At 53.8% G+C, this 20,355-nt stretch overlaps 1 protein-coding gene across 2 annotated transcripts in view; it reads right to left on the bottom strand.

Annotated features, from left to right (window-relative positions):
• The window catches only part of PIK3R5 (phosphoinositide-3-kinase regulatory subunit 5), a 26,520-nt gene extending 7,081 nt beyond the window's left edge, over window positions 1–19,439 (bottom strand). For both annotated transcript variants that reach the window (XR_011723564.1, XM_071732512.1), the window contains exons 1-12: window positions 19,302–19,439; window positions 11,651–11,751; window positions 11,299–11,367; window positions 10,394–10,532; window positions 7,321–7,390; window positions 5,188–5,362; window positions 4,046–4,199; window positions 3,524–3,607; window positions 1,374–2,127; window positions 969–1,122; window positions 686–811; window positions 366–491 (exon numbers count right to left, since the gene is read on the bottom strand). Coding sequence is in view for 1 of the 2 variants with exons in the window: in XM_071732512.1 (XP_071588613.1) it covers window positions 366–491; window positions 686–811; window positions 969–1,122; window positions 1,374–2,127; window positions 3,524–3,607; window positions 4,046–4,199; window positions 5,188–5,362; window positions 7,321–7,390; window positions 10,394–10,532; window positions 11,299–11,367; window positions 11,651–11,751; window positions 19,302–19,398 (2,049 nt within the window). In the remaining variant the exon portion in view is untranslated. The remainder of the gene's footprint in view (window positions 1–365; window positions 492–685; window positions 812–968; window positions 1,123–1,373; window positions 2,128–3,523; window positions 3,608–4,045; window positions 4,200–5,187; window positions 5,363–7,320; window positions 7,391–10,393; window positions 10,533–11,298; window positions 11,368–11,650; window positions 11,752–19,301) is intronic.
• Window positions 19,440–20,355: the final 916 nt, after the last annotated feature.

The following is a 20,355-nucleotide window of genomic DNA, read 5'->3' as shown; positions in this document are numbered from 1 at the left end:
GCCACCACACTGAGGAGCATCCAACCTTCCCCACCACAGCCTGGACACACGGATAATGTGGCAAGCAGACTTCATGGAGGGGCTTCCAGCAGAGTGAATAACTTGTCTGCACTGCCAGGGAAAGGCTGGAATGGAAAAGCTGGAAATCTGCTCGTGTGACTCAAGGATTGTCTAGGCAGGACCTGAATACAGCCAAACCCTGAGCCAGGAGCATCAGCCCAAGCACCAAGAGGAACAAGAGGAGATCAAGCTCTGCCTCAAGAGCCCGTAGAGGTTGTGCTTCACAGGCAGGTCCCACGTTGGTGGCACCGGCAGAAGATCTTCCTTTACCCCTGGCCAAGATGGGGCTGAGCCCCTGCTCCTACCTCTGTCTGGTAGAGCTGCAGGAGGAGGGGGCGTGTGGCGAAGCGGCAGTAGTAGAGGATCATGTCAGCCAGGATGGGAAGCTGCTCCTGGGAGTCCTCCTGAGGCTCAGCCTCTGGCTTGGCAGTCTGCAGAGAGAGAACAAGTCCCAAGCCTAATGGAGCTCATGGTAACCCCAGCCAGGTGCCAAGAACTTCCACCCCGCCAAGGATGCAAACCCTCCTCCTGATCACCCCCTCCCTGGTGAGCCAGCACGAAGCAGAAATTCTCAGATGCCCTGGGGAAGGGGGACTCCAACCCCTACCAGCTGGCACACACCTACCTGGCACAGGACATCCATGGGCAGGTTCATGAGCCCGAGAACGTTGCGCTCGTACCAGGGGTCCAACATGCCAATGTAGTGGGAGATGTCATTGGTGCTGCTCTCCATCCCAGCCAAGGGGGGATCCTGAAACCAGACACACCGGGGTCACACCAGGGACCCCCAGGCTCTTCACCCATTTGGGGCTGGTGGAAGGGACACCAACATCCCCCTCAGACCATCCATCCGGCCTCTTGGCCCCAGCAGGGTGCTGGTGGCACCCTAAGGTGAGCAGGACACCTACCAGTGGTGCTGGGGGACGGAGCTGCGGGTCCCCCAGGGATGGGGAGGGATGGGTCACAGGGGTCAGTGAGGCCAAGGAGCTCCTCTTCACAGGGACGTAGAAAAACTGCAGCTTGAAGTACCTTGTCAGTGAAGGGCAGGTGCTCTCCTTCAGCCTGCCAGAAGGTAAAATCATAGAACTGTCAGGGTTGGAAGAGACCTTTAAGATCACTGAGCTCCAACCCCCCTGCCATGGGCAGGGACACCTCCCACCAGCTCAGGTTGCTCAGAGCCCTGTCCAGAGAGCCCTTCCAGGGATGGGGCTTCCACCACTTCTCTGGGCAACCTGTTCCAGGTAGGAGAGAGCTTGGGTGAGCAAAGCCCCCTAGCACATCCCAGCAGGGCCAGGTACCTGAGCTGGGCTCACCTGAGCTTGCTGTAGGCTCGGGCCACTTTCCCGGAGATGCGATCGGAGCCGAAGACCACGACCCTCAGGGTGGACACCTTGGTGTCCTCGTCACAGCTGAGGAAGGGCCGGCGGGGGAGGCTGAGGTGGGGAGGGAGGAGCGGGGCCTGTGGGAGCCGCGGGGTCAGGAGGTGCTGGGGCAGGGAGTGAGCGCGCCGGGAACGCGCGGGGACCCGGGGCTTGGCCGGGGGGGTGCAGAGGCTCCCGGCCCGGCGTAGGGGCAGTGGGAGAGAGCCCGTGTCCAAGCAGTCCTTCAGGTCTCTCCTCAAGACCAGCTGGCTTTTGGCCTTGAAGAGTTTGTAGAGCTTGGTGGTCAGCGCGTGTCTGGGTTTGTGGGGGGGTTTCTCCACCTTCAGCTCCGGCCTCCCAGTCACGTCCAGGGAGCTCTCGTCGCTGTCCTCTGCGTACCCGCTGTCCATGCAGTCCTTCAGGCTGGAGACGAAGGATTTCAGGGACTTTCTGGAGACCACTGTCAGCTCTGAGATGGAGTCCTTGGAGGTGGTGAAGAGGGACACTCGAGAGGGACACTTGGATCCCTCCTCTGAGAGCGCTGAGTACGCTGAGTCTTTGGAAATGGTGGAGAGAGGGGAAAGCAGTGAGTCCTGTTCAGGGGAACAGCCATCAGCCTCCTCCTCCTCTTCATCCTCCTCCTCGTTCTCTGAGGCCAGGGGCTCAGCAAGGCTGCACTCTTTGCTGAGGACATCGTTGAGGATATCTGAAAGGCAACCGAAGGGAGATGGCATCTGTCACGGGCCATAACCACTGGGAATGGGATGACCCCTGACAACAACACTGAGTGGCCAATACTCCCTTTCTCCTCCAGGGTTTCAAATAAGGAGCTGGAAACCTCTCACTGTTTTTTCACAGACTCACAGAATTGTTCTGGTTGGAAAACACCTTTAAGATCATTGCATCTCACCACTACCCTGAGTCTACTGACTCCAGTCAGTAAAAACCAGTGCTAAACCACCATCCTGAGGATCACATCTGCACAGATGCAGCCCAGAAGGCCAATCAGATCCTGGGCTGCATCAAAAGCATGGCCAGCAGATCAAGAGAGGGGATTCTGCCACTTTGCTCTGCTCTGGTGAGACCTCACCTGGAGTCCTGCATCCAGCTCTGGAGCCCTAAGCACAGGAAGGCCATGGAGCTGATGGAGCAGGTCCAGAGGAGGGCATAGGGAATGATCAGGAGGCTGGAACACCTCTCCTGGGAAGCCAGGATGAGGGAGCTGGGGGTGTTCAGCCTGGAGAAGAGAAGGCTCCAGGGAAACCTAATAGAGACCTTCCAATATCTGAAGGGGCTACAGGAAGGCTGGAGAGGGACTGTGTGCAAGGGCCTGGAGTGATAGGGTGAGGGGGAATGGGTTTAAATTAGAGAAGAGGAGGTTTAGATTGGATGTGAGGAACAAGTTGTGTCCCAGGAGGGCAGTGGGACAATGGCACAGGGTGCCCAGGGAGGGGGTTGAAGCCTCATCCCTGGAGATGTTCAAGGTGAGGTTGAGGATGCTCTGAGCACCCTGATCTGGGTGAGGGTGTCCCTGATACTGCAGGGGTTGGACTGGGTGACCTGGAGAGGTCCCTTCCAACCCAAACCATTCTATGATTCCATGATTTTACACAGCTTGTAAACAGCTCCAGGGATGGTGATTCAACCACCACCCTAGGAAGTCTGTTCCAGTGCTTAATAAACCTTTCAAGTGAAGATTTTTCTTCTAGCATCCAATCCAAACCATCTCTGGGGCAACTTGAGGCTGTTTCCTCTTGTCCTGTTGCTCGTTACTGGGAAGTAGAGACCCACCCTCCTCACACCAACCTCCTTTTCAGGGAGTTGTAGAGTGTGATAATGCACAAACTGTGCCAGGGGAGGTTTGCATTGGATATTAGGAACAATTTCTTCCCCCAAAAGGTTGTCAGGGCCTGGCCCAGGCTGCCCAGGGCAGGGCTGGAGTCCCCATCATCCCTGGAGGGGTTTCAGAGCCCTGGAAGTGTGGGGATGAGGGACATGGGGTGGGGGTGGCCTGGGCAGGGATGGGGGAAGGGTTGGACTGGGTGATCTGAGAGGTCTTTTTCAATCAAAATAATTCAGTGATTCTCTGACCTCCTCCTTACCAAAGTTATCCTGATCCCAGCTGTAAGTGTAGCAGCGAGCAGTGGGGATGGGGATGGTGTGGAGCTTGTGGGGCTGAGCCTCACCTGGGAAGAGAAGAGGGAAGAGAGAAGTGAGTTTACAGGGACCCCCAACACCACTCCTGACACCTCTCCTGCCTGGTGGGAGATGCCAACAACCACGTGCACGTGTTTGGGGCAGCCCCAGGTCACACAAGAACACCAGTGCTGCTGTCACTACCCCCGTGAAGCCACATGGGGACATTTCCCATCCCTCAGAGCCAGCAGCATCACTGCTTTCCTGCTTTTCCCCCGTTTGAATGGAAAGATGAGAAACCATTCTGGCTCAGGGACTGGAACAGGACCCACGGTGGTGGTTTGGGGTTTGTTGGTTGGGTTTGTTGTTTTTTTTTTGGAGTAGTTCTTGCATTTGGTTGAACCTTTGCACAAAAGTGCTCTGCACCACTACAGGGGCTGAGCTGGCAGAAAAACCTGGAGGAAAGAGAGACCTGGGGAGTTCCTCACCTGGGATGGCAGGGAAGGAAGCTGCCCCAGCAATGTCCTGCAGCATGGTCTGGAGCTGCTCCCGGGCCAGGTCAGGGTCACTGCTGGCTGCTGCCATCTCCTGAGCATCCGTGGCACTGGCATAGATCTCCGAGAGCTCTTCCAGGGTCTTGGACTGGGGGAGCAGAGCCAAGGAGAGAGGGCAAGAGGTGGAGAAGAAGCAACAGACAGATCTTTGTACACCACTGGGTACCTCTCTCTCCCTCTTCTTCCTCTGACCCCCTTTTCAAGTCCCCACCCAAAACCTCAGCGAAGAAAAACCCCATAGATTCGAGTTTGAAGACACCCAAAGGGTTTTCTTCACGAATTTTTGTCCCCTCCAAACCCCAAAGCAAAGTGCTGCTCTAGGAAAAGGAAGATTTTTGCTGCATCTCAAAGCCAGGGGCTCTCCCTCTCTCCACTTAGGGATGAAGAAAGGGAGTAAAAGTCAAGAAAAGGGAGTGCAAGGGGGGGTTATCTCCCTGCCCCACTTCCCAAAACAGTGGCACAAACATCAGGTCTCACCTTTTTCCCCACAAGAAGTGTTACCAAAACGGGTTTTTTGTGGGTTTTTTGTTATGGTTTTGTTTGGGGGGTTTCTTTGTTTGGTTTGATGTTTGGTTTTTGTTTGGTTTTTTGTTTGGGGGGGAGGGGGGTTGTTTCTTTTTTGGTTTTATGTTTGGTTTTTGTTTGGTTTTTATTTGTTTGAGTTTTTTGTTTTTGTTTTGGGGGTCTCTGTTTTGGTATTATGGTTGGTTTTTTGTTTGTTGTTTGTGGGTTTGCTTTGGTTTTATGTTTGCATTTTGTTTGGATTTTTTGTTTTGTTTTTGTTTTGGGAGGTTTCTTTTGGTTTTATGTTTGGTTTTTATTTGATTTTTGCTTGTTTGGGTTCTATGTTCAGCTTTTGTTTCTTTGTTTGTGGCTTTTCTTTGTTTCTTTTGGGGCTTTCTTTGTGAATTTTTTCTTTGTTTTTTGCTTTTGCCTTTTTGTTTGCTTGGTCGGTTTGCTTCTTTTTCATTTTGTCCCAAACCCCCTGTCATTATCCGGGTGAGGAAAGCCACCAGCAACCTGATGCTCCTTAGGGCCACGGGTGGCATCCCCAGGGTGAAGGTCTCAGCTCCTACCTTCAGGAGGTGGTGCAGGCTCTCTGGGTGGCAGCGGGTGCCAAAGGTGGCCTGGTAGAGGTGCTGGAGGAGCAGGATGAGGGTGGCACGCTGAGGGTGCTCACTGGAGCTCAGCTTCTCTGCGATGGAGAGAAATTCCCTCTGCACCTCCGAGGGGTTGAGCAGCAGCACAGTCCTGGGGACAAAGAGACCCTGTGATGCCCGGACCTGCCCAGGTAGCCAAAAATCCCAATGGCATCCTGGGCTGGCTCAGGAAGAGCGTGGCCAGCAGGTCCAGGGAAGGGATTCTGCCCCTGTGCTCAGCCCTGGGGAGGCCACAGCTTGAGTCCTGTGTCCAGTTCTGGGCCCCTCAGCTCAGGAAGGAGATTGAGGTGCTGGAGCAGGTCCAGAGAAGAGCAAGGAGGCTGGGAAGGGATCCAGCACAAGTCCTGTGAGGAAGGGCTGAGGGAGCTGGGGGTGTTGAGGCTGGAGAAGAGGAGGCTCAGGGGAGACCTCATCACTCTCTCCAACTCCCTGAAAGGAGGTTGGAGCCAGGGGGGGGTTGGGCTCTTTTCCCAGGCAACTCTCAGCAAGACAAGAGGGCACAAGAGGTCTCAAGTTGTGCCAGGGGAGGTTTAGGTTGGACATGAGAAAGAATTTCTTTCTGGAGAGGGTGCTCAGCCATTGGAATGGGCTGCCCAGGGAAGGGGTGGATTCTCCATCCCTGGAGATATTTCAAAAGAGCCTGGATGTGGCACTCAGTGCCATGGGCTGGGAACCACGGGGGGAGTGGATCAAGGGTTGGACTTGATGAGCTCTGAGGTCCCTTCCAACCCAGCCAATTCTAGGATTCTGTGACCTGGGAATTCCTGGTACAAACTCACACCAGGTGGCAGCCTGCTGTCATGTCAGGCACCCCCAGAGGGGCTCAGGAGTGGCAAGGGGTGGTGGATGTGCAAGGAGGAGGTAAAAAAGGAGCATTTTCCATCCTGCCCCTCGGCCACGTCTGTAAGATCACCAGCCCAAGAATTGTTCAGTCAGCCCCCAGGCAGGGCTCCAGCCAGCTGCCCAAACTTGATGTCCAGCACATGCAAAGAAAATGGGGGATAAAAAATAGAATAGAATAGAATAGAATAGAATAGAATAGAATAGAATAATAAAATTAAATTAGAATTCAAGTGCACCTTCAAAACACCTTCCCCCCTGCAAGGTGCAGGTCAGAGCATCACTTCTGGGTTTTAAGAAGAGCTGCAGCCTTCAGCTGCATTTTTGCTCTGAACCACAACACGACTTGGAAGTGCTGGACTTAAGGATCTTAAAGGTCTCATCCACCCAAAATGGTTCTAACAGTCTGAACATCCACAGGCTTTGAATCCCCAGACCTGCAGCCTGCAGGCTGGACAAGAACAGTCCAACCCCTGAGCAAAGGTGGCTCTGAACTCAGGACAGGTTCTGCTGTGCTTGGTTCTGGGAAGCTCAGGCAATTGGCACAAACCTTCAACGAGCCCAAGGTTCAGGTGTTCATGCCAGGGCTTTAGGGCTCTTTATGCAAATACAGGTCCTGCTGCACATCACCAGTGGTTGCACTTGCACCAGTATAAGCAGGCAGAACCAGGGGAGCTGTACTGGGAAAGCAACCCAGCAGCACCAGTGCAACCAGGAGCAGATCCAGAGCAGGAGTGGACAAGGAAAACCCCAGTCCTGCACAGAGCAGAGGTGGCCCTGCACCAGGTCCCTGGGGCTGTGGCCAGGAAGGGCACAAACCCACCAGGATCCTTTTTCTATTTACAAATGAGGTGCCCTGGCAGGAGGAAAGCTTCAGACCTTGAATAAGGTGCCAAGTCCAACCACACAGACTAAAACATCTCCTGGTTGTTCTCCAGCCTGTGCCCAGCTCAGCAGCTCCCTGCAGAGACTTGCAGCCCCTGGCTGATTTCACCCAGATCCGGGGTGATCCCAGACACAGGGAGCCACAGCCCCTGCCCTCTGGCTGTGGAAATGCCACAACCACTCCCCTCATCCCTCCCCACAGCTCAGCCCAGCTCTCCAGCTCCTCTCCCTGCCATCCATCACTAACTCCACTCTGGAGCTGCCCCTTGCTGCAGCTTGGGCAGTGTGGGGTGATGGGGATGCAGCACCTGGGGCCACACTTACACAGTGGAGCTCTGGGAATTCTTCACAGGCAACCCCTGCTCCGTCCTCACCAGTCTCTGGAAGGAGATCCCTGAGGAGAGAGAGCAGAGGAGAGGATCCATGGCAGCCCCACACACAGCCCTGCTTCAGGACATTGATTTCATCTCCTAATGGGGCCTGACCTGGCTGAACCACAGCCTGGAGCAGCACCAAAAATCCTTAAAGGGAAAAGGCACCGTGCAAGGGGACCTGCCCAGGAACAAGGAGGTGAAAAGCCCAAGGGGATGGGAAGGGAAGCAGAGGATGGGCAGGGAGAGCTCCTCTATCCCCAGTCCCTTCTGCCCCACTGCAGATGGGGGCTCCGTTTGGAATCACACCAGTGATCTCCAGCAGCTTCTGCCACTTCCTAAACTCCCCCCCAGAGGCCCTGGATCTCACTGATGGACAGCAGGGCACTGCCACCTCCCCTCCCACAGCCATGGAGCCCAGCCTGACCCCAGCAGAAGCCAGTTTGGGGTGAGGAGCCCCTGGATGTTACCCTGGGCTCATCCCTGGGATGCCAGCAGGAACCCCGACCAGGTGACATCTCCCAGACCTGCACTGGGTGACAACAGCAAGGTCTGTGTCACCCTGGGTACACCTGGGGAGAGGTGTAGGAGATCCAGCACCCAGGCAGCCACATCCCAACCCCAGCTGCTCCTCAGCAACCAGGAAGGAGGGCTCAGCACCCATGGGTGTTGCTCCACACAGCCCCTCCCAGGTCCAGCAGCATTCACCCCTCCTGCAGAGACATCAGGCCCTGGTTTTAGAGTCAAAGCTCTTGCATTCTTGGTAAACCCTGACAGCAGCTTGTTCCCAGTTAATATTTACCCTCATTTCAATAAAAAGCTTTTCCTTCAGCAGGTCATGGAGGCTGTGCAACAAACTTAAAAGCTCCTGAGCAGCTTTCCAGCAGAGGCCACGTTTTCACTTAGCTCCAGCTGGGAGAGGCCACGGTGATGGGCAGCACCAAGCTCCCCAGCCCTGCCAGCCCAACACCTCCCTCACGACATCTTTTTTGTGCTTGGAGGAAGGGAAAAGCTTTGCTATCAAAGTCCCCAGCTCAGGCTCTGGTAATGACACAAGAGGAGGATGGAGTAAACCCTCCAGCACTGGGGTGTGACCAGTTTGCCCACAGCCCCAAGCAGGGTCCCAGCAATAAATGGTGAGGTAGGAGCTGGGGAAGGTTATGGCTGGACCATGAAAATCAGCCCCACATTTCTGCTGACCCTGCAGCTCCAAGCTGGACCCAGCACAAGGAGACTCTGCCTGGTGGCCATGGCCATTCCTGCTGGTAGAGCCTTGAGCTGGGGGTAAATCAGCCAGCCCAGTGCAAACTCTGCAAAGAATCTGGGGGGTTGTTCAGCCTTTTGTTCCTTTGAAAGCATCATTCATCCCACCTCCACCTACAAGCTCCCATCTCCACGGGACAAAGTTGCCACGATGGAGACCCTGTGTGTGACATCCCCAGCAGGGCTCTCCAAAGCAGCTGCCTGCTTGGGGGATCATAGAATCATAGAATAATTTGGGTTGGAAGGGACCTCGAGATGGCATCTAGGGGGGAACATTCCCAGCCCATATCCCAGCTGAGGCCTCCCAAGCCCTGCTCAGAGCCTCCCCCACTGCTGTGACCCTGCCCAGGATGAAACAAGGGCTGAAATCTGCTCTGTGTGATAACAACTCTCCATAAACCACCAAAAAAAAGGGAGCTTAGGAGAAAAAGCCTTTTAGAAATAATTGGAAGAGCTGCTCCATTGGGAACAACAGGACATCGACAAGGAGCCCTTAATTAAGGGGAACACTGCTACTGCTGCTTGTGACAGCCGTGCCCAAAGCTGTATCACAAGGTGGTGTCTGAGTTGTAAAGAAAGGATCAGGGAGTCCCTCAGCCCTATGGGAATCTCCACGCAAGGGCAGGCACCAAGGCTCCAGCCACCTTGATGCCAATGAATGGCCCCACTGTTGTCACCCAGGTCACACCACTGAGCATCCCCAACTGAGCATCCCCAACAAAGCCCAGGGCAGGGCAGGAGCAGCCAGCACGTGCTTCCCCATGGAAAAAAGCCACCAGACTGAAAGGCAGCCAGGAAACAGCTCCATGTTCTGCTAATCCATGCTGGTCCAGAGCTGAGAGTCCCTGGGCTGCTCCCAGCAGCTTCTGCACCAGGGCAGCTACAAAAACCCCACAACCCTTGTCCTGCTCCTCCAGAAGGAATCCGCTCCCACCCTGTGCTGGCATCCTGGGCTGGCTCAGGAAGAGCGTGGCCAGCAGGTCCAGGGAAGGGATTCTGCCCCTGTGCTCAGCCCTGGGGAGGCCACAGCTTGAGTCCTGTGTCCAGTTCTGGGCCCCTCAGCTCAGGAAGGAGATTGAGGTGCTGGAGCAGGTCCAGAGAAGAGCAAGGAGGCTGGGAAGGGATCCAGCACAAGTCCTGTGAGGAAGGGCTGAGGGAGCTGGGGGTGTTGAGGCTGGAGAAGAGGAGGCTCAGGGGAGACCTCATCACTCTCTCCAACTCCCTGAAAGGAGGTTGGAGCCAGGGGGGGGTTGGGCTCTTTTCCCAGGCAACTCTCAGCAAGACAAGAGGGCACAAGAGGTCTCAAGTTGTGCCAGGGGAGGTTTAGGTTGGACATTAGAAAGAATTTCTTTCTGGAGAGGGTGCTCAGGCATTGGAATGGGCTGCCCAGGGAAGGGGTGGATTCTCCATCCCTGGAGATATTTCCAAAGAGCCTGGATGTGGCACTCAGTGCCATGGGCTGGGAACCACGGGGGGAGTGGATCAAGGGTTGGACTTGATGAGCTCTGAGGTCCCTTCCAACCCAGCCCATTCTAGGATTCTATGATCACCAGAGGGAAAATCCTCCAGGGATGCTGGGCAGAGGTCCTTCCCTCCTGGAAAAGCTGAGGTTTGGGCTATGTAGGCTAAAATACAGACACAGCAAAAGAGACAGCAACACCAGGATGGTGTTGGGAAGAAAGGGGGGGTGGTCCCAGCAGTGGGGATTTTGGGGGGAAGCAGCAGAGCTGGAAAGCCCACGGGGGGGGTGTGGGAGGACTTACCAGGAGCTCTGAGCTCATTGCTGATGAAGGTGAGCAGCTCACGGAAGATGTCACAGTAGGGCACGGGCCAGGTCAAGAAGCTGTGGTAGACACTGGCAGCCTTCAGGAGCAGGTCAGAGCCTGGTGGGAAGTGGGGAGCCTGCAGGAGAGAGCAGGTGTGAAAGGGAGGAGGACAAAGGCCTCAGGTGGTGTGTGAACAGCCCAGGGTTTAGGCTGGGAAGAGCTGAGAGGAGAGGTTCACCCCGTGACACTCTGTCCAGGAAGGGTCCTGGGATCCCCACCAAGCACAGCCCTGAGAAAGCCTCATCCAGCCCACACCTTCCCCACCTCCTGCCTGCAGCTCAGGTGCCAAAGCCTATATATAAATTTCTTTTCAACAACCCTAGATCCATACAGATGAATCCCATTACAGCCTGTCCTTCTGCAAAGGATCTGGCAGCAATGATTTCCTCGGGATAACGATGCATTGTGCTAATAATAATAATAATAGTAAAAAAAAGTCTTTCCTGTGGAGAATCAGCTCCCTTTTTTCATCAGCACTGCCTGTATGTTTTGCACCAGTACAAAGGGTAATAAAAAAAAATTGGCCTTCCCTGCACAGAGCCATTGTCCACCTCCTTTTCTGATGAACCCATCTTTAAACAAAAAGATTAAACACTGAAGCTCTTCTTTTTATTTTTTCCCTTCTCCCAGCCTGTGCAATGGTTGATCCCTGCAGATTGGTAGAAGAGCACTTTCTTTTTTTTTTTTTTTTTTTTTTGAGACAAATTCTCAAAGCAGACTGTGACGTTTCAGGCAAAAGCCAACCCGGTTCTGGTGACTGTTCTGCACTGATCCATGGGGTGCTGGAGCTGTGCCTCCCCAGGGGCTGGGATCAAGCTTCATGCAGCAGCCTCAGGACTTACATACAGGACTGCATAGTAGAAGAGCAGAGCCAGGGGTGTCACCAGGTCGTAGTCACACTTCTCCTGCACCTGGAGGAAAGAGCCCCAGGGGGGAAGAAGGATGAGCTGGGCTGCTCCACATCAGCCTTACCCAAAAGCATCCTTGGAGGCGCCTGGAAACCCAAGAGTGCAGCCAAGCACCCAACCCACACCATCACATCACTGGCCCCATCAGATTCCCTCAGCTCTACAAGAAAACAACCCCTAAAGCTCCAGTAACCCCCCCAGATGGGCCAGGCAGAGCAGCACAGGCTCTTGGCTCTGCCTTTACCCTCAAGAGGGGGAAATACAGCCCCTTTCCTCCCTCCCTCACCTCTTTGGCCTTGCTGAGGATCTTCTCCACGAGGATGAGGTAGTTGCCAGCATCCCTGCTCACCAGCTCCTGCAGGCTCCAGCAGTTCAGGCACAGCCCAGCTGTTGAGGACACAAGAGCCACTGTCACCCATAGCTCAGGAGCTCCCAGGAGGAATGGACACCAGGATGGTGTCAGGGTGAAGGTGCTGGCCAAGTGCACCAGGTCATGGCAGAGGAAAAAGAAAACCTCATGTCCTGGTTTTGGACAGATCACCAGATGGTCCTTATCTCAGGAGCATCCCTTTGCACCCAAGTGCCTTCATGCAGCCCAGAGCTGGGGATGGGCATCTCCCCCCCCTGCTGCAGAGGGAACTGCATGGCATGGGTGGATGCCCCCCTTCAGAACACAGAAACCCCCCCAGCCCTGTCATCACCAGGTTAAAATGCCCCAAACCATCAACTCCCTCAAATGGGAGCCTTCAGCCCCCTGAGAGGCACCCATGCAGCATCCCCAGCTGCCCTGCACCCCGAGGGGAGAGGCTGCAATCCCCTGACATCAGCTCTGAACAGTCAGAACTCACAGCATCATCACCCTTAGGCCTGCCCAGCATTTATTTATTCTCTTATCACCTTCAAGTTTTCATTCAATGTATCCAAACCCCACCAGGAGGTGACCCAGACACAGGAGAAGTTGCCAGGCAAAGGGATGGAGGCTCCTTCCCCCTTAAACTCCCCTGACCTCCATCCCCTGACACCTGCCTCTCAAGTGGCCCAAGCTGTTTCCTGAGGCTGTCACTTATTTTGGTGGCCAGAGTCACCTCCCAGATTGGCTTAGAGGAAATGATCTGTTGAAAGGTTGGATGGGTGCTTCCATCCATCCCAGCCCTGCATCCCAGGGGGAAGAGGCAGAGCTCTCCTGCTCTGGAGCTGCAGACCAAGAAGGAAGCAACAATTCCTCCCCCTCCTCCTTCTTCTCCTCCTCCTCTTCCTCCTCTTCACCACCAGGGACCCAAGCACAGCAAACAGCCCCACACTGAAAAAAAATCCTGGGGAAATTTCAAGCAAAAAGTCTAACAAATATCTTAAGAGGGAGGGTCCATCTCTGCATCTCACCTATCCCAAATTCCATGTTTTGTTTTGGTTTGGTTTTTTTCTGCAGGAATGGAGACATCACACACTGCTTGGGCACAGTTCAGAGGGTGCTGGCACTGGGGGTTTTCCAGGCTCAGTCCTAAACCAAACCCACAAGGATAAAAGCACCCAACCCACACCATCACATCACTGGCCTCATTGCAGAGAAGCCAGGCGAATGATCAGAGAGGAAAAATAAATAAAAATCCAGCTGCTCTTCCCTCAGAGAGTCTGTTAAGTGGCATGGAAATATCTGAGCAAGCACCAACCCATGTGAGGGGGCTGGAGCTGGGGAGGATGAATCAATGCTGGGAGGGGGCAAGGGGACAGTGGTGTTCACCACAAACCAACAGCTCTGTCCCTCAAACACCCTTCCCAGCTGCAGAGGTTACAAACCCATTAAACAGATGCGTAAATGCCATAAAAATACCTTTACACACCTTCTAGCTGTTAAACAAGGTGAACTTAAACCAAAGGAGAGGTTTAAGATGACCCAGGCAAGCAAAACAGGTTGCAAAACCTGCAGTTTTCCCTTCTCTCTGCCACAGACAAGAATTTGCTCACCAGGACACACACTGATTCTGTGGCTTTATGCCTCACTTTTAGCTGAACAAAACAGGGGAGGAGCATTTCCCCCCCATCTGCCATCCCACTTTTTACTTTCAATGAGTCAACATTTTCCAGTGGAGAAAGATCCTGCTGGGAAGTCTCCAAAGAGCTCAGAAGTACTTTCTGCTAATCACAGCTGCAATTATTCATTTGCCTCCAGTACTCCTGGTATCTTGCTGGGTTTGCTGACACCAAAGGGATACCCTGGCAGCAAGGGCAGAGCTGCCCCCCACCTGAGAAGCCAGGGATGCTCTGGTTCTCCAGGGAAGAAGCTTCCATAAGTGAGTTCAGTGGCACAGAGCCAAGGCCCAGCCTAGGAGAACACCAGCAGCTTGCTCAAATAAACCAATATGGCCCCAGAATCCTCCAGGGAAAGCCCCAACACCTGTGAGATAGTCAAGAAAGCAACAGAAGTGGTCAGAGCTGCTGGGAGCTTTGCTGACCTCCACGAGAAGTTGGGGCTCACAGGGTGAAACAACCACTCCTGCTTCAGCATCCTGGGCAGCATCCCCAGCAGCCTGGCCAGAAGGGTAAGGGAGGGGTTTGTCCTCAAGACAAGAAAGACATGGAGCTGTTGGAATGAGTCCAGAGGAGGACACAAAGATGGTCAGAGGCTGGAGCAGCTCTGTTCTGGAACCAGGATGAGTTTGGAGTGTTCAGGCTGGAGAAGAGAAGGCTGCAATGGGGAGACCTCAGAGCACCTTCCAGTGCCTGAAGGGGCTCCAGGAAAGCTGGGGAGGGACTTGGGACAAGGGCCTGGAGGAATGGGATGAGGGGGAATGGCTTTAAACTGGAAGAGGGGAGCTTGAGATGAGACATTAGGAAGCAATTCTTTGGTGTGAGGGTGCTGAGCCCCTGGTTGCCCAGAGAAGCTGTGGCTGCCCCATCCCTGGCAGTGTCCCAGCCCAGGTTGGATGGGGCTTGGAGCACCCTGGGCTGGGGGAGGTGTCCCTGACCATGGCAGGGGTGGCACTGGAGGAGCTTTAGAGTCCCTTCCAACCTAAACCAGTTTGGGATCCTTTTGATTATTCCAGCTGAGAGATCCTGGCCCCACTGTAGCAGCCCCCATGGGAGGAATGGAGCTGAGCTCCACCAGGCTGCATCTCCAGAGAAGAAGGAGGAGGAGGAGGATGCTTCCTGCCCATAACCACACATGCAAACAGCCCCACGAGATGCAGGCTCCTTCCTTCCTCTCACTTCTAGAGAAAGAGGAGGAAATCACAGCAGCTCCAAGTGTTGTTCTGTGCTGCACGGGGCAGCAGAAGTTCTGGGCTGCTTCCCTGGGAGGGGATGGGGCAAACCCCCTGGGAAGGGGCTGGAAGGATGGGCAGGCAGCAGGGATGAGAGGCATCAGGTCTCTTCAGCCTCCTCTTCTCCAAAATAAACATTTCCAGCTCCCTCAGCCTCTTCTCACAGGACTTGTTCTCCAGACATGACAGAGCCCCAAAGAAATATCTCTCTGAGAGCAAATCCTACAGCAAAGCCTCTGAGCAGGGAGCAGGAGGCACCGAGCCCCCCCCCCTGGTACCCACTTTGTGTACCCACAGCTGGGAGCTGGGCACCCGTGGGTGGCCTCGGAAGGATGAGGCTTTGCCATCTCTTTTCTGAGAAGTGCTCTGAGCAGCCCTCGGCTCCTTCCTGCCCTCGGGGGTTGACACTTCCCCTCCACCTCTCTTTGCAGGGGGCAACTGGCAAGGTGGGAAAATAAAAGGAAAAAGAAATAAAGCAGAAAAGGAAAAATCAAGAAATACTGGGTGCCCAAGCTGCCTGCACCTGTGCGGCTCAGCCTGGGCATCAGCTCCTGGTGCCCCCAAAAGGAAGGGAGAGCAGCAGGACCAGGGCAGGGAGTGTGCTCCTTACACTCATAAGGGTGCATTTCAAATCCTGGGGTCAGTTCTGGGCCCCTCAGGACCAGAAGGACATTGAGGGGATGGAGAGTGTCCTGAGAAGGGAATGGAGCTGGGGAAGGGGCTGGAGAAGTTGTGAGGGCCCTGGGGGTGTTGATCCTGGAGCAGAGGAGGCTGAGGGGAGACCTTCTGGCTCTCTGCAACCCCCTGAGAGGAGGTTGGAGCCAGGGGGGGTCGGGCTCTGCTCCCAAAGAAAAAAGTGATGGAACAAGAGGAATTTCCTCAAGTTGTGCCAGGGGAGGTTTAGGTTGGAGCTGGGGAAGAATTTCTCCCTGGAAAGGGTTGTCAGGGCCTGGCCCAGGCTGCCCAGGGCAGGGCTGGAGTCCCCATCATCCCTGGAGGGGTTTCAGACCCTGGGGATGTGGGGATGAGGGACATGGGGTGGGGGTGGCCTGGGCAGCGATGGGGGAAGGGTGGGACTTGATCTTAAAGATCTTTTCCAACTCAAATGATTCTATAATTCTAAAAGCAGGTATCTCTACTTCCTCCCTCCCCCAGACGTGCTCCCACCACTTCCACCACATCCTCACCAGAATAAGGTGCTTTTCTCCAGGGGAGTGCCCAGAGGAAGGACCAAGTCACAGCAGTTTGTAAGCAAGGGGGGTTTGGAGGTGCCCAAAGCACCAGGGACAGCAAAGTCCCTGCAGCCACAGCATCTCCTCAGGATGCACCCTGTGCCTCTCAGGAGCCCAACCTGTGGGTCCCCTTTGCAAGCAGCTGCTCGGAGCCTCCTGAGCACGACATGGTTGCAGCTCCCATCCCAAGGCTTTCCACCCAACCTGGGCAATGGTCTCTGTAAGAAAACCCACCCCAAGCCCAGAGAAATCAGCTGAAAGGTCAAAATTTTGCATGGCTGAGGAAGCAGCTCACCTGAATCGTACACTCAAAGTCAGAAGTATTTCAGACATTGCATTCACTACGTGGTGGCTAAGCTGGAGGATCCCCACACCAAATCCCCTTCCTTCCCCATTTAGATGTCTCCAACTGAGCAGGTTCTTCAGCTCTATCAGAGCTGAGCAGACCAACTCCCTTGGACACCACACAAGACTTATCCCTGAATGCTCCTCTCCTTCCCCACTGCTCAGTGACCTTCACCCATCCTCCCTCCACAACATCCTTCATCCTCTCTGGCTCATGTGCAGCCCCACATCAGAACCACAACAGCTCCTTCCCAGCCCTGGCACCTTCCAGCCACTCCCTGCAGCCTCTCCAGCAGCTCCCCATCCACCACTCTCCTCCAGCTCTTCCCAAAGAAGGCTCCAGGAAAGCAAACCCAGCCCTGCCAGCAGCCAGAGCCCAGCCCAGCACCAAACCCTTCTCGTTTCAGTGCTCACCAGCAAGAAATAAAAACATTTTATTTTTTTAGCATGCCTGTCATCCCTCCAGTGCCATGGAGGAAGGAAAAGAGGCTGTGCTCCCCCCCCCCCCAAGTGAGTCTCTACAAGGGAAAGGTCATCTCCTCTATCAAGGCTTTTTTGTGAGTTAAGAGACAACTGATTTTCATTTGGTGCCTCCAATAAGTGTTGCAGCTCTGGAAACAGTTTCTCTTTAGACCCTAGAGTCAACCATGGGCTCATCCAGGGTATAAATCCCTGATGGCCAAAACCTTCCCACTTCTCCTCTTTGCTGACTTCACAAACCTCAGCTATTCACTCCCTTACACCAGAGGGGAAATACCACATGGGATGTGATTATTCACCTCCTCTGGAGCAACCTCCTGTAAAATTATCATGTAAAAACCAAGCATGAAGCAATTTCAAAATTTTAAAAATTCCAGCAATCCCAGTCCAAAAAGATGCAATGTGGGGCCTGTCATTTTGGGGTGCAACTGGTAAAAAGGAGGGGAAATCAAATATAAATTGGGAAAGAGAAGTGATCTCAGAAGTTCAAAATGAGGAAGGAGAAAGCTACTGTGCAGTTTGGAACGAGCTGGAGGGATTCACGGAATGTGAGAGGAACAGAGCCCTGCCAGCAAGAACAGCAATAATTAAACTGCTGCTAAAGGGGGGAGAGAAGAATGTGAAGAAATAGAACACATGGATAAGGGGTGTAGATATATCAGTGCATTTTGGGCTGGTTTCCTTAAATTATATCAGTACATGAGGGGATTCTGAGGGTGCTGAGCCCCTGGTTTCCCAGAGAAGCTGTGGCTGCCCCATCCCTGGCAGTGTCCCAGCCCAGGTTGGATGGGGCTTGGAGCACCCTGGGCTGGGAGAGGGGTCCCTGACCATGGCAGGGGTGGCACTGGAGGAGCTTTAAGGTCCCTTCCAACTCCCTCTTGGAATCCCAGAAGGGTTTAACAAAATACTGGAGCACCTACTCTGATTGCAAGGGGGTAGGATGGGAATCAGCAGCTTTGGAGGTGTCAGGAGGGCTGGGACAGCCCAGGTGGAAGAGCAGGGAAGGCTCTGGGCAAGCAGTGCTGCCCCAGGGGGGGTCCAGGAGCTGTGCCCAGGGACAGGGACACTGCAGAGCTGTTACCATCCCATCCCATCCATCTTCAGCTCTGGGCTTTGCTGGTCACACTGAAGATTTTTAGCACCAGCACAAATGGTTGTGATGAAACACTTGTGTGGTGTTAGTAGTGCATCTGGACCCTTGTTTTCCAGCCTAGTAAACGTGAACTGGCTATCACTCGAAATATAAATTCAGCTCCTCTAATATCTGAGGGTCAGCTGTATTGCAACTGGGTTTATTTTCTGCCAAATTTCTTTACTTTGATGCAACAATGGTTGCATTAAGGAAAGTATTTTCCAAGTCATCAAATGCTATTACTTTCTGATGTGTAAAACGCCTGAGATTCTCCCAGGAATGCCAGGTCATCCTGCTAAAGCCCAGAAAACCCACATGAAGAGAGGGCAGAAAGCCAGCAGGGAGGCAGATGGGGGAAAACCTGTGGAAATGAGGCACGAGTGGGCAGCTGAGCTGCTTCCAGCAGAGCCACCACCACCCCCTCCCCATCCAGCCTTGTAATGAGCTGGAAAAATTGAGTCATTTTGTTTGGTTTTTTTTTTTCCAAGGCTACCTTGACACAAACACTGAGGGGCTGGGATTAGGGAAGGGCAAAGTTTGTGAGTGAGACAGGAATTGATTAATTCTAATTCCAGGGAGAGGTGAGTGCTGCAGGGCACAATGAGATGGAGTCCTCTGGACACTCCTCTGGTTGAGGTGGAACTTCCAGGAACCAGGAATGTCAGACTTCAACTGGGCCCTTTTCCCAGAACATGAGGAGACCAAAAAGGATGCAAGGATTGCTCCTGCCTTTGGCAGCAGGCAGGATGCTGTTTGCATCTCTCCTGACTTAGAGGGAAATGGAAAAGCAGAGGGGGGTTGAAAGAAGAACTGCACAACTAAAAAGGATGTCTGGATTTGACACACACACACACACCTCCCCCAGCTGATTTCATTCCTTTCATCCACCAGAAGGTTTGGGAGGGATCTCACTGCAGCCTCCAAGTGCCAGTATGAGGGAGAGAGGTGCAAATGACACCCCAAAATTCCTGCTCCTCATCACTGCTCTGCCCTCCCCACCTCCATCCCCAAATCCCTTTGCAGCCCTCTGAACGTGGCTCAGTTCTTTGGGGCCAGCCTGGTCTCTGATCCAGATACAAACACAGCTGATAGCAATATCTCCATGCTTGGCTCTGACAATGCCCCAGAGATTAAGCCTGGAGGTTTGAGGATTTCCATTCAGCAAAGCAAGGCAGGCTGATTGCACAAAGGAGTCTTTCCTCCTCCTCTCCCCAGCTCCTGCATGGAAAACTGGGAAGATGCATGGCTTCTCTGCTGACCTTCACCTATGGAAGACCTCACATAACTTGATCAGTGTCTTAGGACATCTTCCTACTGCAAGAAGAGGCTGAGGAAGATGGACTAGATTGGATGCCACCTCTAACTTTGAACACTGGAAGGGACAAAAGGCCTCCAAACCTCCAGCAGCACCACCAGCTCCCTCTTACCAGGTGCCCAGCTCAGCAGATCATGCAGAGGCAGAAGAACAAGCTCATGGTTAAATTCACCTACCAGCCCATCTGCTGGAGACACCATCTCTGCTAAGTCCATGGAGACACCTTTCTAGTGCATGGTAGATCCTGTCCTCCGTGCACGTGGTGTGCTGCATTTTAATTCATCTCCTACAGAGAGAGAAGGAAGAAAATTCAGTGTGTTGGGCCCTTGGTTCAGTGGCAAAAAGAGAGCACTGCAACCCTTCTGCACCTTGATTCTGCTTTTTTTTTTTTTTTTTTTTTGGCTAACCTCTGACACTCAGCTCTGCCCATCACACTTCCCCACCTCCATCCCAGGAGGAGCACAAGCTGCTGCAAGGTTCCATTCTTGCCCTCCTCCCCCCACCCTTAACTCCCAGTAATTCCCCCCAAAGAGCCCAGCAAAGCCATCCCTGGCTTTGGAGCTCCCCAGGAGCCAAGGGAGCAGCAAGGCCACCTCCAGCCCTGTCACTTGCTCCTTCTGCCTGCAGAGAAGCCACCAATGGCTCTGAGCAGATGAAAGCAAAGACATGGAGGAACCACTGACCTGCTGAATGCAAGCTTTACCCCAGAGAGGCTCACGGGCTCCTGTCCCTGGTGTCCCACTGCCACAGCCTCTTATTATTCTCTTCAGCAAGAGTTTTAACCACCCACAATGAGCACACAAGGGAAGCCCAAGGACAACCCCTCCGTGGTGCTGAGGGGGAACCTGCAGCTCAGCAGCTTCGTCATGGCTTGTGGGGAGAGGGAAGCAGTGACTAAGAGCTCATCATGACTCAGAGACACCCTTGACACCACCCTGCTCACAGAAACACAGCTCCCAGAGCCCAGCTCAGTCCTCAGAGAACATGTTCCCCAGAGAACAGAGTCACAGAATCACAGAATCATCAGCCAGGTTGGAACGGACCTCTGAGAGCATCAATTCCAACCCTTGAATCCACTGCAGTTCCCAGCCCATGGCACTGAGTGCCACATCCAGGCTCTTTGGAAATATCTCCAGGGATGGAGAATCCACCCCTTCCCTGGGCAGCCCATTCCAATGCCTGATCACCCTCTCCAGAAAGAAATTCTTTCTAATGTCCAACCTAAACCTC

The sequence above is a fragment of the Heliangelus exortis genome, unplaced genomic scaffold (assembly GCF_036169615.1).
Source record: "Heliangelus exortis unplaced genomic scaffold, bHelExo1.hap1 Scaffold_109, whole genome shotgun sequence".
In the NCBI taxonomy this organism is placed as follows: domain Eukaryota; kingdom Metazoa; phylum Chordata; class Aves; order Apodiformes; family Trochilidae; genus Heliangelus; species Heliangelus exortis.
The sequence above is the reverse complement of the archived record's forward strand: the minus strand, read 5'-3'. Positions and strand labels throughout refer to the sequence as shown.